The sequence below is a fragment of the Pyxicephalus adspersus genome, chromosome 9, assembly GCF_032062135.1.
Source record: "Pyxicephalus adspersus chromosome 9, UCB_Pads_2.0, whole genome shotgun sequence".
NCBI classification, from domain to species: Eukaryota; Metazoa; Chordata; class Amphibia; order Anura; family Pyxicephalidae; genus Pyxicephalus; species Pyxicephalus adspersus.
In genome coordinates, this window is record NC_092866.1 from 29,435,313 (window position 1) to 29,452,235 (window position 16,923).

At 39.1% G+C, this 16,923-nt stretch overlaps 1 protein-coding gene across 5 annotated transcripts in view; it reads right to left on the reverse strand.

Annotated features, from left to right (window-relative positions):
• LOC140338730 (EH domain-binding protein 1-like protein 1) overlaps positions 1 to 16,923 on the reverse strand; it is a 149,596-nt gene that overhangs the window by 93,631 nt on the left and 39,042 nt on the right. For all 5 annotated transcript variants that reach the window (XM_072423054.1, XM_072423057.1, XM_072423055.1 and 2 more), the window contains exon 2: positions 7,774 to 7,831. In XM_072423054.1, coding sequence (XP_072279155.1) covers positions 7,774 to 7,831 — 58 coding nt within the window. The remainder of the gene's footprint in view (positions 1 to 7,773; positions 7,832 to 16,923) is intronic.

Sequence of the window (16,923 nt, forward strand, 5' to 3'; positions counted from 1 at the left end):
AAGAAGAAAGAAGACGGAGATCCCAGCCCTGGACGGCGCGGGACCCCGGCGGATCAGGTAAGCGCTCTATTTACTAACCTTCCCTAGGTGTTCCAACCCCGAGAGTGACTCAGGGTTACCACTTGTAGCAACTTTTTTCGGGGTTACCGCTAGGGAGGTTAATTACCTCGCAGGTGAGAGTCTTCCACCTGCTACTTCACATAGGAGAGGAATCTTGGCATTGGTGTCACACAGATATAAAACCCTATAAGACATAGATGGTCCAGAGGAAGGCAAAAAAAACCCTGGTACAATTTGCTTTAATAGGGGAAAAAAATTCCTTCCTGATTCCATGAAGCAATTCGATGTTCCCTGGATCAACAGTCACTGGTCTTTTTACTTTAAAGCCTTAATACCCAGTTGTGTTCTGTGCTTCTAGAAAAACATCCAGCTTTTTCTTAAAGCAATCTATAGAACTTGCTGAAACTGCTTAACCCTCCTAGCGTTCTAATTCTGTCAGTTTTTTGATTAAAAAAGTGATCCTATTTTTTTTATATTGTGGGCCTATAATTCTTAGGTTTAACTCCCAGGTATGATAATTATATTTATTTATTATATTATAATCATAAATTATAATATAATACATAATTATTAATAATATTTTTTAAAAATAATGAATAGATAAATAATAAATAAATAGACAACATTGTACAACAACAATGTAATCTTAAAATAAAATATAAAATTAAAAATGTACTGTTATTTTTATTTCATGTTGTGGTGTTGGTGTTTTTGTACTGTAAAAACCATTGTACATTGTAATCTGCTTTTAAATTTCCCTCCCAGACACACCCCCCAATACATCACCACTTGATGAATCCTCCCGGGTGATGCGAGTGGGGATGTCCCGCCTGCCTCACACAGATGCTGCTGCTCTCCATCTCCAGAGAGATGCAAAGCACAATGCAGGACTTCTGCATTGTGCTTCGCATCTCACTGCTGATGCGAGCAGCGACGTGGCCTGGGACCCGGGTGGTATTTAAAAGCAGATTACTCAGTATATCAGGGAAGTCAGAAGGATTGAACTAAAATGTCCCTGACTTATCTAATTTGCCATCAAGAACCAGATTAGTATCACCCATAAATAAAAGAGTACCCTTAGTGTGTGTGGCTATCACATTAAAAAGATGCCTAAAAAATAGATTTGGTGAACATTAGGGGTGTAGTAGTTCACAATTGTAAGCTCTATGTCAAACAGAAAGCCTTGTAATACCAGATAACGGCCAGTAGGGTCCACTATATCTTTTGTACATTGAAAGGGCGTATTTATTTAAAGGCTATCAAAAAAACCCTTTTCTCTTCTCTTAAAAACAAGCTTGATCTGAGGAAATTCCTTAGGGAAATATGAGGGCCGGGAGGATTGTGGAAACATAGTTTCCTGAAGGCAAAGAATGTTTGCCCTCAGGGAAGCATAATAATTAAATGTTTTTTTCCGCTTTTGTGGGGAGCTAAATCCCTGTACATTATGGGTTACAATTACACAAGTCTCAGCCATCATTGATAGTACCAGGGGAGAGAAACTGCACAGATGAGAAGGTTAATATATATGATGCAGGCCTTTCCGCCAACCATGAGGTATACCACAATAAAAAAGAAAGACGAGAAAAAAAAGGCTAAAAAAACAAAGGACCTAAGCCTATAGGTCTTTACCAAAAAACCTGTTCTGCAAAAGCAGGTAGAAGGCAAGCTAGTAAGCATTGCCTAAACAATGCACCCGGACAGGTGCTGTTTTACTATAAAACATCTCGCAATCAATAACGTAAAGTGAAATGCAATCGGTTACATCATATCAATAGAGCCTGTTCTAGCAGAAACAGACTGACATTATTATAACAGACAAAGCATATCACTCATCATAGCAGAAGGAGGGGTACAAACAAAATATTGCTCTGCAGAGAAAGAGATTTAGCAATTTAGCAAACCCAAAAAAACAGGATTCATGTAAAATCAGTCATCCTCCTAGCAAGTGCACTATGGCGCACTACTAGTAACATTAAGATTTAGCTTCAAATTATTGCGTATTGCCGGCTATAAAACATCTCGCAATCAGTAATATAAAGTATAGTGCAATCAGTAACATGATATCAATAAAGCCTATTTTAACAGAAACAGACAAAACCCCCACTGCCATTATTATAACAGACAGAGCATATTACTCATCATAATAGAGGAAATGTGGTAAGCAAAAAATAGTGCTCAACAAAGGAAAACTAACTAAATAAATAAATAAATAAAAATAATAAAATAAATAAATGATTTGGCAAACCCAACAAAACAGGATTCATGTGAAACCAGTCATCCTGGTAGCACGGGCACTATGGCCTGCTACTTGTGATATTAGGATTTAGCTTCATCAGTTCTCTATCCATTTACAGATTGACTTTTCTAAACCTATTGACCCTAACTTGCATATTAACCTTCTGTGGGGTACAGTGTCAAATGCTTTAGCAAGTCCAAGTACACTATATCAACTGCTACTCCACTGTCTACCTGTTTACATACTTCCTCATAAAAAGACAGTACATTTGTTTCACAACTTTCTTGAAGCCATGCTGACTATAACTTATTATTTTCTAGCTCTAACTTCTCTATGTGGTTCTTTATCAATCTCTCCAATCAACTATGGACGTTACACAAACCGATCTGTAGTTACCTGGTAATGACTTAGCTCCCTTTTTAAAGATAGGAACCACATTAGCCTTATGCCAGCCAATCCCATCGGTACCTTGCTAGTGACTAAAGAGTCTCTAAAAATTAGAAATAATGGCTTTGAAATAACTGAGCTCAGCTCTCTGAGGACATGTGGATGTAATCTATAAGGTCCTGGTGCTTTGTCAACCTTGCTTTTTCCCAGCTGTTTCTCAATCATATCAATTCTGAGCAATTGTGACTCATGGTGACAAAGGCAGTGACATTGCTACTAAGAACTTGGACTTGAGCTTTGCCATTTTCCTTTGTGTACACAGACCTAAAAAAAAAAGTGTTTAGTAGATCTGCCTTTTCTTTATCCCCAGTTATCAACCCAGTGACATCCTTTAAGGGGCCTACATGCTTAGATCTGATCTTTTCGCTATTATTATATTGAGAAAAGAATTTTGGGGGTTTGACTTACTTTCTGTTGCAATCTGTCTTTCATTTTAAAGTTTTGCACATTTTATATCCTTTTTACATCTTTTGTTATGTTCTTTATAGTTTTCAAATGATGAAGGTGATCCTTCATTTTTATTTTTTTGGAAATCCCTTTTCTTGTTCCTTATGGTTTTTTTTTAAAATCAGCTGTGAGCCACAAAGGTTTTGATTTTAGCCTCTTAAACTTGTTACCCATTGGAATATTTATTTCATTGTGCTTTTGTAGAACAGACTTGAAACATTCCCATTTCTGTTCAGTATTCTTTGAGGACAATATTGTCTCCCAGTCCAAGTCACAGAGAGAATCCCTTAATAATGGAAAATTTGCTCTCTTAAAATTAAATGTTTTTATCTTTCCTGTTTTGGCTTCCTGTTTACAGCTTACATTAAATGAAATCATAAGATGATCACTGCTACCCAGATTCTCTTTTATATGCACATTTGTTATATTTGTGTCACATATCCCAAGAGGCTCTGCACTGCTCCTTGTGTGCATGCACCTTCAGAGGCTTTCTTATAATGTAAAAAAAAGTGTTCAATCTAATGCTAGTAGTTGCCAGAAGTCACCCAGAAGGGGTAAAGGATTTTTGCTGCTAATATGATCTAACCCTAACTTGTTACACCACATTCATTATACTATTACACTACTACAAAGGAATACACTCTTAAAACTTAGAACACTAGTAAGTTGGGTCACAATACACGACATAGGACAGTTGTGGCAAAATACATAGAATAGAAAAATTGGATATACTAATGGGGAAGGCATTACAAAGTTGTAACAAATCATTGGCAGAAGGTAGAACACTGAAACTATAAGAGGTTACTGGATACCCATGGCATAAACAACTAGGAGCACTAAATTTGCTGTGTTTTGCCACACCCCCTTTTTTACGACCTGGCTACAGCTTCCCACCACCCGGCTGAAAAAAAATTCTTGGGAGAACACTGGATAAGTGTAAAGTTTTGCACTTGGGGGCTAACAACATGCATGCTTCATGCTGTCTAGGGGGAATACATTTAGGGGAGTCAGAAACAGAAAGGGATCTGGGGGTTTTGGTAGATCAATGACCTAAGAATAGCATTGCAATGCCAAGCCGCAATATCTAAAGAAAGCAAAGTACTTTCTTGTATTAAAAGAGGAAAAGACTGCAGCAATCAAGACAAAAAACCCTCCCCCTGTACAAAGCATTGGTCGGACCACATCTGGAATATGAAGTCGAGTTGTGGGCACCAGTTCACAAAACGGATATTGTGGAATTGGAGAGAGTGCAGAGAAGGGCAACAAAACTAGTAAAAGGAAAGGAGGAGCTCAGCTACAAGAAGAGATTAGCTAAACTGAATCTATTTTCCCCTGGGAATAGACGTTTACGGGGGGAATATGATCACCCTATATAAATATTTACAAAATATAAAGAATATTATTCACATTACCTAATTATTCACATTACAAAGGACAAGAGAGCACTCTTTTTGTCTGGAGGAAAAGAAATTAAATTTCTGAATAAGGAAGGGATTCTTCACAGTAAGGTCTGTGAAATTGTGGAACAAGCTCCCTCAGGAAGTAGTTTCAGCAAGTAATATTAATTGTCATACGAAAAAGTTGGATGCTTTTCTAGAAGCACAGAATATAACTGGGTATTGAAGGTTCATCTGTGTAACTGGGTGATCTGGCATACCTAAAATGGGTCTGGTCCAGGATTTAAAACATTTTCTAACAATGTCCTGTAAGAAATTCATTTCAGGTTTACTGGATCACCCAGCTTTACCAATAAAACTGTATCTTCGCCAGTCTTGGAGATTTTTGATCAATAGGGTTAAATGTATATCTGCATCAATGTGTGATTATTTCATAACTGCCCTTAATTCACAAATGCAGTGCACTATACCGCACTACAATGCATACATGTGAATTCACATTTGTACTGCATTTTAACATAAAAATGATAAGAATAAATCAGGACCTCTTTTTTTAAATAAGGTGCAATGACAGTCTATTAAAAATGAATAGTCTGTCTAAGCCAATGCTCCTCAATGCATGAAAATGCTAATGTGCATACATTTACCTTTAAATAACCCCTTTTAGCTGTAACTGTAGTCATAGGCTCAATACAGTTTTGCAGATTGTAAATTAGTACAGCTGTTCTTGCTAACTCAAGTTAAATTTACAGACAGAAGGCCATTACTGATTACTGCTCCACCACCCTAAAAATAAATGAAAAGCAAAGTGGTTTGGAACAGGAAGTGATGTCACCCAAGAAGGTGGTCTCTTCATTCATTTGTGCTTATCAGAGTCCTTTGATGGTCACAATACCATCATCTCGTGACTGTAAGCTACTATTTAAAACAGGCAGCGCTAAGGACCTAAACAGTTGGCATCTAGGCTGAAGTTAGTAATACTTGCAGCCAACTGGCAGATTCTCTGTCTTCCAGATTTGATAACTGCTAATTGCCCACATATACTATGGCCTACCTGAAATTCTGACAGTCACACAGGGGCAGAAATGGCCATACTACTATTTAATGCATTCAGTCCCCACAGTTCCTAGGCTTTGGGCTCTTGTAGGCAGCAGAGGCCGACTCTTTTTTGGCAGGAAGGATCAATATAAAAGAAGATTTTCATGGGGTTGCACCATGTTCTATACCCTATCTCTGTAATCCATTTGTAGGAGACCTTAGCTTAAAATGGTGAGTTATTATGAATGTACATACACAAAAAAATATTAGGATTTTTTGTTATAAATACAATTATTTATATTTATAATGTAATTATTAATATTTATTACTTCTTTATTTAATGGCTTGGCCATATTTGCCAACTAGGGAACAAGAAAATCAAGTACAGTACTAACTTTAGTTGCATACAGTTTTTTATGTATAGACACTATGCTGCCCCAATGAAACTTAGACCCTTTATTTTTAAGTTACAGCCATGCATTTGTTTCTTAGCTGGTAAATGTGCATGTTTAACAAAATGGGGATACAGTATAAACAGTATGAGGTTTCAACATGTTTTTTATCTCTGTAAAAAAACAACTGTCCATATAAGCTACACTGATTTTATCTAAATACCACAAAACCTTATTTACATTTAAATCATGAGTAGAAAGTCTAAGACAAGATGTATACTGCCTATAATTCATAACCCTAAAGAATACATCCCAGGCAGGTAAGGTTTCATAAAAACAGTAAACGTTTAAACACTCCAGAAAACATATTGCACTAATTTGAATAAACGGTCCAGTTTATTACACTCCCTTTTCTTTACTACTTCAGCAAATGATCCCTGAACAATGTAACATATATCAAAATTATCCAGCTACCTAACAACAACAATCAGCTTTCTCACACATAGTGGTGGGGGGAGGAGAGAAAAGGGATGGACACTAACTGCCAATAAAAACATAGTCTAAAGCCCACACACTGTACACACATTAGGTTTTTTTGTCACTGGGGATGAGAAGGAGAAGCGAGTAGCAATTTGTGGTACTTCCTGGCGTTCTCTTCCACAGGGATGTACAGCTGTCTTGTCCACTCAATCTCTCATTGATTCTGGGGACCACTGTACACATGCTAGATTTTTTACAATTATGTAGCTTTACAGCCTCACATCTCACACCTTTCAATCAGATGTGGGAACTGATTGAAGATGCAATCAAAAAAACATATCACCAGAAGTATGTATGATATTTTTAGACAGCTTCTTTTGTGACTTTATTGATAAACACTGTGTTCAGGATAGAGGGGAATGGGGAATGTGGGGAGGGGGGGGGGGGGGTTTAGATATAGATTAGAGATATTGACTTGTTAGGGGGTTAGAGATATTGACTAATAGTGGATAAGACTGGAATATTGATTGGATCATTGCGTTGTCCACAGAGGTCACATGCTAGGTACAAAGCGAAAAAAAACAGTATAGGGGCAATCCCTGATCATGTCTAACTCTCTGTCTGCCAGATAGCTTTGTAGTAACAAGAAGTAATAAGGGAAACAAATGCTCCCAAATCTGGCAACAGCCAACCACAATAACTAAGAGGGCGGCAAACTTCAGGAAATTAAGAACATTTTAAGGATATTGACAGTTGCATCTTCCCAAGGCAGTAATCACAGGTAAGGAAAAATAAGCAATGGCATCACACCACTGCTTGCAAAGTCTTATAAACCAACTGGCATACAAATATGCCAAAGTATCAGTTTCGTACATTTTAGTAAAAGTATAAATAAACATTCAGGTGGCCATCATGCAAACCTGAGGAACCAATGTCTGACAACCAAAGGAAGTACTCACCACCCTTTTAGAATAAGCCATAAATAGAACTAATGGAACTATACCTATAAAAGGATTGCCCATTATGCACCTTGTAGATTCATTTATGCCACTCAGTATGTACAGAATATTTTCTGTTCTGTTTAGATTTGATTAGTTTATTTTTAAATTTTTATAGATCGGTGATCTATACTTGCTGTATATTTGAAACCCCATGTAAAGATTTGATGTATAGCCATAATTGAAAAAAAACATATAAAAAAATGTATATATATATATATATATATATATATATATATATAAAACACACTAAACTTTTAGCTGTCAAGCAATGATACCTTGGAGCAGACTCTTCTGTTCCTTCGTGTCCATACAACAACTACTTTATCCGGTTGCCTAAAAACATAAAAGAGAAAAAGGGTGATAAAATAGTCTAATGCACAATCACTGACATAAGCTTACAACAACTTTAGGTAATATTATAAAATGGGATGATCTTAATATATATTCTAAAACAGCTTAAATACATTTTATGAGCCGAAACAATTTGGTCTCTACGATATTCATATAATTGCAGTAAAATTATTTACACTTTTCAGATATGAAAGACACATTTAATGCAGCTCTTTAGTCATCAATAAACATATTGTTTTAAATGCAAGCAGTGTAGGATCTTGAATTTGACCTGTTATCAACCTCTGGAAATCCTCCTACAGAGGACTGGAGTATGAAAAAAAGCTATACATTATAAAAGCATACATTAGCTATACGTATACGGCATACATAACATAATTTAAACTTAGAAGCCGTAAGTAATGTTTAGAAAAATCTAACTGTATAAAGAACCCCAGGGAAGCAAAAATAAATGCATCCAGCTGTTACAAGTGCTCCTTAGTATATGCAGTGGATTTCCTTCACATGAACAATGGCCTATATATGCATATAATAATAGTGGGTCCTGGAAGTGGAGACGTCTCATAACCATTTTTCCCACTGAGGCCTCCGTCCTAAATGATGTGCATTTACAAAAACCAAAGTACCGTATTTTTCGGCGTATAAGACGCACTTTTTCTTCCCCAAAACTGGGGGGGAAAAGTGGGTGCGTCTTATACACCGAATACATGTTAAATATAATTTAAAAAAATCATACTCACCCGATACCGCGATCCCGCGATGCTGCGTGCTTCTTCTCCTCGCTCTCCTCCCGGCTGCAGCGCGTGTCTCCTCCTCTTCTGAGCGAGGAGAAGCCGACACGCATACCGCGGGGGCATGCGTGTCGGCTTCTCCTCTCACAGAGGAGGAGACACGCGCTGCAGCCAGGAGGAGAGCCAGGAGAAGCTGACACCCGTGCCCCCGCGATCTCATAAGCAGGCTGGATCAGCCTGCTTATGGGATCGCTGGGGTATGCGTGTCGGCTTCTCCTCGCTCAGAGGAGGAGGAGACACGCGCTGCAGCCAGGAGGAGAGCGAGGAGAAGAAGAAGCCCACAGCATCGCGGGATCGCGGTATCGGGTGAGTATGATTTTTTGGCACAGGGTGATCAGAAGGGGATACATTGTGTCAATGTATCCCCTTCTAATCACTCTGTGTCAATGTATCCCCTTCTGATCACTCTGTGTGATTAGAAGGGGATACATTGACACAGAGTGATTAGAAGGCGATACATTGACACAGAGTGATTTTTTAGTATTTTGTTCAGAATCTTTTTTTTCTAGGTTTTTCTCCTTTAAAATTGGGTGCGTCTTATAGGCCGGAGCGTCTTATAGGCCGAAAAATACGGTAAATAACTTTTCATAGAGAGAACATAAGAGAAAGTAAATTGGTAGTGGTAAATACTATGTCAAAATAATCTAAATAATAAAAGCACTACAGTGTTCTGGTTCTTACTTTTCCCACTTTTGTGGGTGATGTAATAAAATACTTACTTAGCCTATCTTACAGTAGGACTATGGCTCCCCCTTTTCTTAAAAGAAATTGTGCTGCAACACCTAAATGCATCTATACTTAGTTTTCTTTTAGGTCCTTTGCAAATACATGTTGGGCTTTCCAGATTCCTGTGATGATTTATAAGCCATACTGTACTGCTCCTGAATTTAGAGCACAATTGCTATTGTAATGTAGGCCGTGGTTGCTGTCAGTACAGTAAGATGAAAATTATCTTGCAGGGGTCATCTTATACTCAGTGCTAATTTAGAGGGCTATAGCTTGACAGTAAGGACCTGGGCACACCTATTCCTGCCCACTGATTTCTGTGAATGAACTGCAGTGATACCTCGGCTAACAAAGATAATTTGTTCCGGAACCACATTTGTTAGCCGAAATCTTTGTTAGCCAAAATGTGATTTCCCATAGGTTTCCATAGAAAATAATTTAATTTGTTCTGGATACTGCTCACAGTTTAAAGACAAGTTTTATAAAAATAGTAAAAAGCACAATATAAATGGTCATAAACTCATCAAAGGCTGAGATGAACAGCTTCCCCCAGTAACAGCAGGTAGCAGGAACATTATTTTAATAAATGCAATTAGGACAGATGTTTGTCTCAACATATTAGGCAGCATAGTGTCAGTTACTGTATAAGGTTCTTACTGTGAGTTAATCACAAACAAAGCAAAAAAACTTTTTGGAGCCTAGAGATTCATTAACTTCTGGAGAAAGCAGTGCTTTGATATGCAAAAAAGCAAGTGTAGAGCTTGTCTTGGTAATTAAAGGGTTACAAGAGCTTGCAGAAGAGCTAAAGCTGCATACACACGATGCATGAACGAGTGCTGTACATACAGCACCATTCTGCTCTATGCAGAGGGGAGGAGGAGAACAATGAAGCGGTACCCTGCTGCACACGCTCCCCCTTGCATTAGGATCGTTAGTCGTCCATCGTCTGTCCATCCGCCGGGACGGTTGTTCGAACGATGGACGACGGGCGCTGTACACACACCAGATTCTCGTCTGATATTGGCCCTTAGACGAATATTGGCTGAGAACCATTTGACGTGTCTACATAGCTTTAGTCCTTAAAATCACCCACACCCACAGCTATGTTTACGAAAAGATTTCTTCTGCAAGTCATGCAAACCGCCCCCCCATCAAGCCTCCGTCCTGCACACAAGCAGCAGGGAAGCCCCGTTCGTATGTAAAGAATAAATGCTATAATTCACACCTATCTCTCAAATTCACTGCCACACAGAGCGTGCACTGTACTGATAGTGGAATGAGAAGCCCCTCTGGAAGCCATTCTCTATAGAGGTCAAAGCGATGTCTCTCCCTCATCACTTTTCTAACATACTTAAGAGTGTCTTTTTTTTTTTTTTTTTAGCCGGGTCAAATAAACAGTGAAAAAAAACTGTCAGCTGAGAAAATTGTTAGCCAAGGTATCACTGTACTTGTGTTGTTCATCTCCCACTGTAAGATTCAGTTTACTAGAATTTTGCACATTATACAGTAACTTGATTTAGTACAGTGTTCGCAGCACTGCAGAACAGGTCTATTATATTCTCCTTGCTTAAGTTCTGTTCCTAACACCTGGCATGACAAGCATAAAATAGACCCAGTCTGCAGACTGACAGGGATTGTGGAGGAATGCGGAAGACAAAGGGATCTCAGAAGACCGAAGAGGAGATGCCGCATGATTGTACACTGTATAGTTTTGTACAGTATACTTGTCGGAGGAGCCAGTCATAAGTGCAGGTGGCTGGTAAACAGTCATAAAACCACAGACCATGGATTCTACCATGATAGTATCAGAGGAGCATTTAAAACAGATCCAAATTCAAGTATGCAACTTGGGCTTGTGTCTATCATAAGCCCAAGTTCTATTGAAGCTGTGTTGTCTTCAATAATGAAATTTCCTACCTTATTTGGGCACATTTTTTTTCTGAACCTACCCCCAAAGCCTTCTATCACTGTGCAAATGTCCTGGAGGCTGGAGTCATGGGTGGACTGATGGGTGTGGTTTTGAATTGTGTGTCATTTGGTAGGAGTGGTTTGGAGCCCTACATCATTGGTGGTAATGGCTTTGTGCGTTTTTAGTGCTTGTAATTCATCAATGCCTTCAGAACTGTCAGCTTAGAAGGAAGCTAGAGGAGAGCAGAAGAGTAGATGTCAGCACAGCTCAGTACCATCCCTGCACAAATGACATCTCCATACAAATTACATCCCTGTAAAAAGTGACATCACTTCACAAATAACATCTTTGTACAAGTGACATCTCCCAACAGTGACAACCCTGTTCAAGTGACATGTATTTTTAAATCACTTTTTGCCATTTTCGAGGTGTAAAAAATGCCTGAAACTGCTTACTAAAATGCCTGTACAAGTGTTTGTAAGTGGCACCAAATCAAGTATATGGAGGAAACAACTACCCCTAGATGCTACATGAACAATGTATGTCAATGCTGTCAAATACAATGCCCCTGATTCATCAATAAAATCCACGATCGCTGGAAGCGCGAAAGTACGCGCGGCCAGCGATCGCGGTTTACCGCGGTCCGGAGTCGAGTGTGCGCGTACACTCGCCTCACTGCCAGCCGGATTCCTGCCTTCATAATAATAAGCAATAGGGGGCGCGAATCTTCCAATTAAGGCGATTAGATTAAAAATAAAAGAAAGTTGAGTTGGGGAGGATTTCATGTAAAAATTATTTTCCATATATATATATTTGTGTATATTGCTATATATATATATTCCACTAAGGGGACTGATAGTCTATTGCAAGTGAGAATGGATATTTTACAAGATTTTAGAGGAAGATTAGTTCCTGACTCTATCTTGCATAGTCATTGGCTGCTGGGACTTTATGACAACTCTGCTCCGAGTCTCCAGTGCCTGTTGTAGCGTTAATCTGGGCTAACTTCCTGCTGGTGTGTTACATCTGATTTACTGTTGCTGACCTTGCCTGTTTCTGATCCTGTGAGTTTATTCTGCCTGGACCGACCTTTTGCCTATGACCCCGGCTTTGCTTGTGTGTTGCCCTTGTGTACCTTGTCTGGGGAATGGATTACCTGTGTATGACTTCTGGGTCCGTATTCTGGACTTGTCTCTGTTGGAATCTTGGTACTGCTTTACCTGTGGGCTCCTGGTCCTCTGCCAGCTATTCCCCAGACACCAGTCCTGGGGTGCAGCGTTAGATTGGGGGACTGGTGTCTGGCGAGCACCGTTGCTGGACCAGGGCCTTACATCTGGATTGAAATTTTGACTGCCATACAAGCAAAAAAAAAATAAAAAGCAAAACATTGCTGAAACAACTGAGATTAAATAGACGATATCTAGAAAAAGGTTATGGCCATGTTTATTTCACACACTGAAAATGTTCCTAAAATTTAGTACTTTGATTAATATGTTGTAAATTGTGTTTTCTTTTGTTTGTAGAATTTTTTTTTAAAGATTGTAATGTCTTGAAAAAGTCTCCTGAAGAAATGGAATGTTGAAAGCCGCAAAATGCATGATAAAATAAGTTTATATTATATGTGTGTTGAATAAACTTATTGTTTTATAGTAATTTAAAATATGTGATGATTTGATGGCTAGAGAGTCCCATGAAATTTTGAATCTCTTTTCTATATGGCATAAAAGTGATGTGGCATCTCTCTTTCCTTTTTCTTGTTAAAAAAGACGTAGAACAGATCAATACATTAATCTAATCAAAATAAATTGTGTCTTAAAGTGGTGCATATACTATGCCAAATTACTAATAACATTGTCAATACCTACTAATCTGGGCCTGTACATATTTTTCCTCCTTCATAAATCTCAATCTCAAAATCCAAAGGGCTACTGCTTTACCTCTACTTCCCATCCATGATTATCCTATCATTATTTTTTTTCTTCTTTTTTATTATTTTATTTTGCAATAATTGTCTGGTATATCCAAACGCTGCAATATTTGATCCTATAGAATAATAATTTCTGTTGTGTAATGTGTTCAAAAATGATCTTTATCCATTGCAATGTACATTCCTGTGAAAACATGAATCCAATTTTTCTCAAATCATGACCTAAAAATCAACATGCTTTTTCTAATTCTAACAATTATGTTATAAAAGTTAATGAGGGTACATGTAAAAATATACGATATGGTGCATGTGTGCTGTTTGTTTAGTTCTCTGTTTTCAAAAAAAAAGAATCATTTGGAACTCCTTGCACAGATGTTTTCCAACAAGTTGGTTGTATTTCATTCTGTTGTAATTTTCCAGAGCAGGCTGGCTCTTATTCTTCATACCACAAAGATGACTCTAGCAGATTAGAATAGCATGGCTTTTGCGAACCAAATTAGAAACAAAACTATGCTGTCATGATTACATATACCCCCAACTTTATTTTGTATGTTTCTGTTTTTCACCATACTGTTGCTTGTCATTACATCAACTAAAGATAACTTCCGGCAGATATTTATGGAACAAATAAAAGCAGAGCTTTTGCTGACGGAGTTCAAAAATTACTGCTTGCCTGCTTGGTACATGCAACCCAGAGACTCAGGTGGGTGACTGAAAGTGCTTAAACCAAAAGGTCTGCAATTTCAGCTTTCAGAACAGTATAGGTCTGCTTTGATGCAGCTCTTTATTATTTAATTAATTTTAAAGGTAAAAGTGATGGTGGGCATCAGAAAATAGTGTGACTCGTGTAATACAGCATAGTACTAGCAACCATCTTGTCTAACAGATGTCTAAGCAGACAAAAGCAGGGGAAATGAATGTTTAGGGATAAAGAAAGGTCAGGGTGGTAGAGGTGGAGATAGTAACTTTCATGACCAGTTAAGTGGTAAGAGTAGCAAAGTATACATCCCAGTTATCCCACACTTTCTGAAATTTGGTTAACTTATCATGTAACATGGCAATAAGGTATTCCATTAAGCGGATATCCTGCGTCTTGCTATACAGTGCCTCTCTAGATGGGGGTCAGTGTTTTTGCAGTGAGAGGCTCCACAAAAATGTGTTCCAAAGTGCCCCTGTCAGCCTCTGGTGTATGGTACCATCAGAATAAAATTTTGTAGCTTTTTTCTTTGTATGTCATGCATATAGAGCTTTTGTTGGCTGAGGTCCACAAATCTGACCATTCCTCCAGAGATAACTCTCTCCTCTATCTCAGAGAAAGTGAATAGCCCGCACTCGGTTGGATGTAGGAAGTGTCTGACATGGAAAAAGGCTCTGCTCTTCCATGGGAATGACATGGAAGAGGAAAGACTATCTGGGATCAGTGGAGAAAGTATAATAGATTGCATCGTAGATGGCGAGTTGGTCAGAGCATACTTGGACTTGGACATTGCCTCCAGATATTTCTAGTGAACAACACTGGGGAAAGTAGATCATATTCTGACAATAAAACAAGCAACCCCACCGCACCTATCTCTCTCCAACACTAGGAAGATGAAGGCCAGACCAGGATGCCAAGCAATGTAAATGGGCTTCTAGGTAGTATTTATGAAGGTCTGGGGCCCCTAATCCACCCAGATCCTTGGCAGTACATAAAACACTTTTCGCTGGATGGTGCATTTATATGTCCAGATAAAGTCAATGAATTCCATTTGAAATCTTTAAAAAAAAGTGGGGAGGGGATTGTGCTTATAAAGAGGGGGTAAGTAGATCCCTATCCCTATGTATTTAATATGGGGTGAGCACCACATGGCGCGATATGAACTCCGGAGAGAGCTAGTCAGAGCATCTGATAAATTCAGGGAAGTCAGTGGGGAGTGCTTCAGTCTTTTGGGGGTTGACTTTGTAGCCTGAAAAAAGAGCCATACCTCTCCAGCTCTCTCCAAAGATTTGGGTGGGTGGTGAGAGGTTGAGTGAGGGTTAAAAGAATATCATCAGCATATAGAGATATGGTGTAGGGTGATCCCCGTATGTCCACTCCCCTGATATTGGGGCTCTGATGACTGTCGTCAGGGGTTCTATAGAAAGGTCGAACAGGAGAGAGGACAGTGGGCAACCTTGCCTGGTCCCATTTCTAATGGGGAAGGAGTTGGATGTACCATGGGGCAGTTTCACTGCAGCTGATAGTGTGGTGTAGAGCACCCTGATAGCTTGCAAGAATGGGCCTCTGATCCCAAGGCAGGGAGTACGAGAGATGGAGTTTTATGTTTAATAATGTCTATCACAGAGATAGCTCTATGTGTGTCGTCACCGCCATGTCGTCACCGCCAAGGGGATTGAAGCCAGTTTGGTCCTTATGGATCAAGGATGGGAGAAATTTGAATAGGTGGTTTGCCAATATCTTAGTAAAGATTTTAGGATCCAAATTCAAGAGGCCTATAGTTTGAGTATTCCATATGATCCTTCCCTGGTTTCGGGATTACCGTGATATGTCAGAGCAAGAGGAGACTGGTTCCTCCTCGCGGAACCCGTTAAAAAGAGTCCGTAAGTGTGGAAGAAGGATGGGGAGGAATGTTTTGTAGTATAAATACAGAAGGCCATCAGGGCCGGGGGCTTTATTAGAAGGAATGTTTTTGATTGCTGAAGAGATTTTCTCCTCAGAAATGGGTTGGTTGAGTATTTGTAGATTAGTGGAGTCTACCTAGGGGAGATTTAGTGAAGCCAAATAGCAATGTATATCTGCTTCTATTCATCCTAAGGTGAGATTCTGTGCCAGTGTGGAGTATAGGTTTTGGTAGTAGCGCTAGTTTGGCACAGTTTCCCTGTTAGCAGGGTGTCTGCCTTAATCCCCCGTAAATAATATGTTTGTCTAGTACATGTCATGGCCCAGATGACATTTTTAACTTGCAAAATCTAAGAGCAGTAATTTTACACAATAGGATTAAAGTAGGATGATGTAATAGTTCTCCTTCTCTGGGTCTCCATGTCCTTTTTGAGACATGTGGGCAAAGCAATACAGTGCCCCCTAATAACCACTTTGTGAGCTTCCCACAGGGTGGAGGCGGCTGAGAAATGGAGACCTTGGTGGACTTCTGTTTGAAGAGGTAATCATAGAGGCGATAGTGCACACCCTGGGGGCAGAGGGGGAGATACAAAACTCTAAGGAGATAAGAGCATGGTCTGATCATGTAATTGGATATATATCATGGACATTAAACCAGAGGGGTGGTAGGTTTACCAAAAAATAGTCTAGATGGGTGTGTTTTAGGAGAATAGAAAGAGAACGGTCTTTCTGAAGGATGTTGTACTGGCCATTAGTCAAATAAGTGATGGCGACGTATAAGTTGACGGAATTTGTGGGAGGACCTATCTGGGACCTGGGAGAAAGGGGCCATCAGTGACAATCTGTCAAATGTGGGAGCGAAAATTAAATTAAAATCACCTCCCACAGCTAAATAGGTGTGAGTGAGGGTGATGAGCGTGTTGAATAGTTTAGATAGGAATGTGATTTGGCCCGTGTTAGATGCACACACATTGCTGAGGGTGATAGGAGTATCTACAAGATGGCCGTTTAGAATGAGATATCTGCCATCCGTGACTGAGATGACCTTAGTGGTGCGAAAATGTATTAAATGTTTAAGCAAGATGGCTTCATAAGCTTTCTTTCCTGTAGAGGACGAGACCA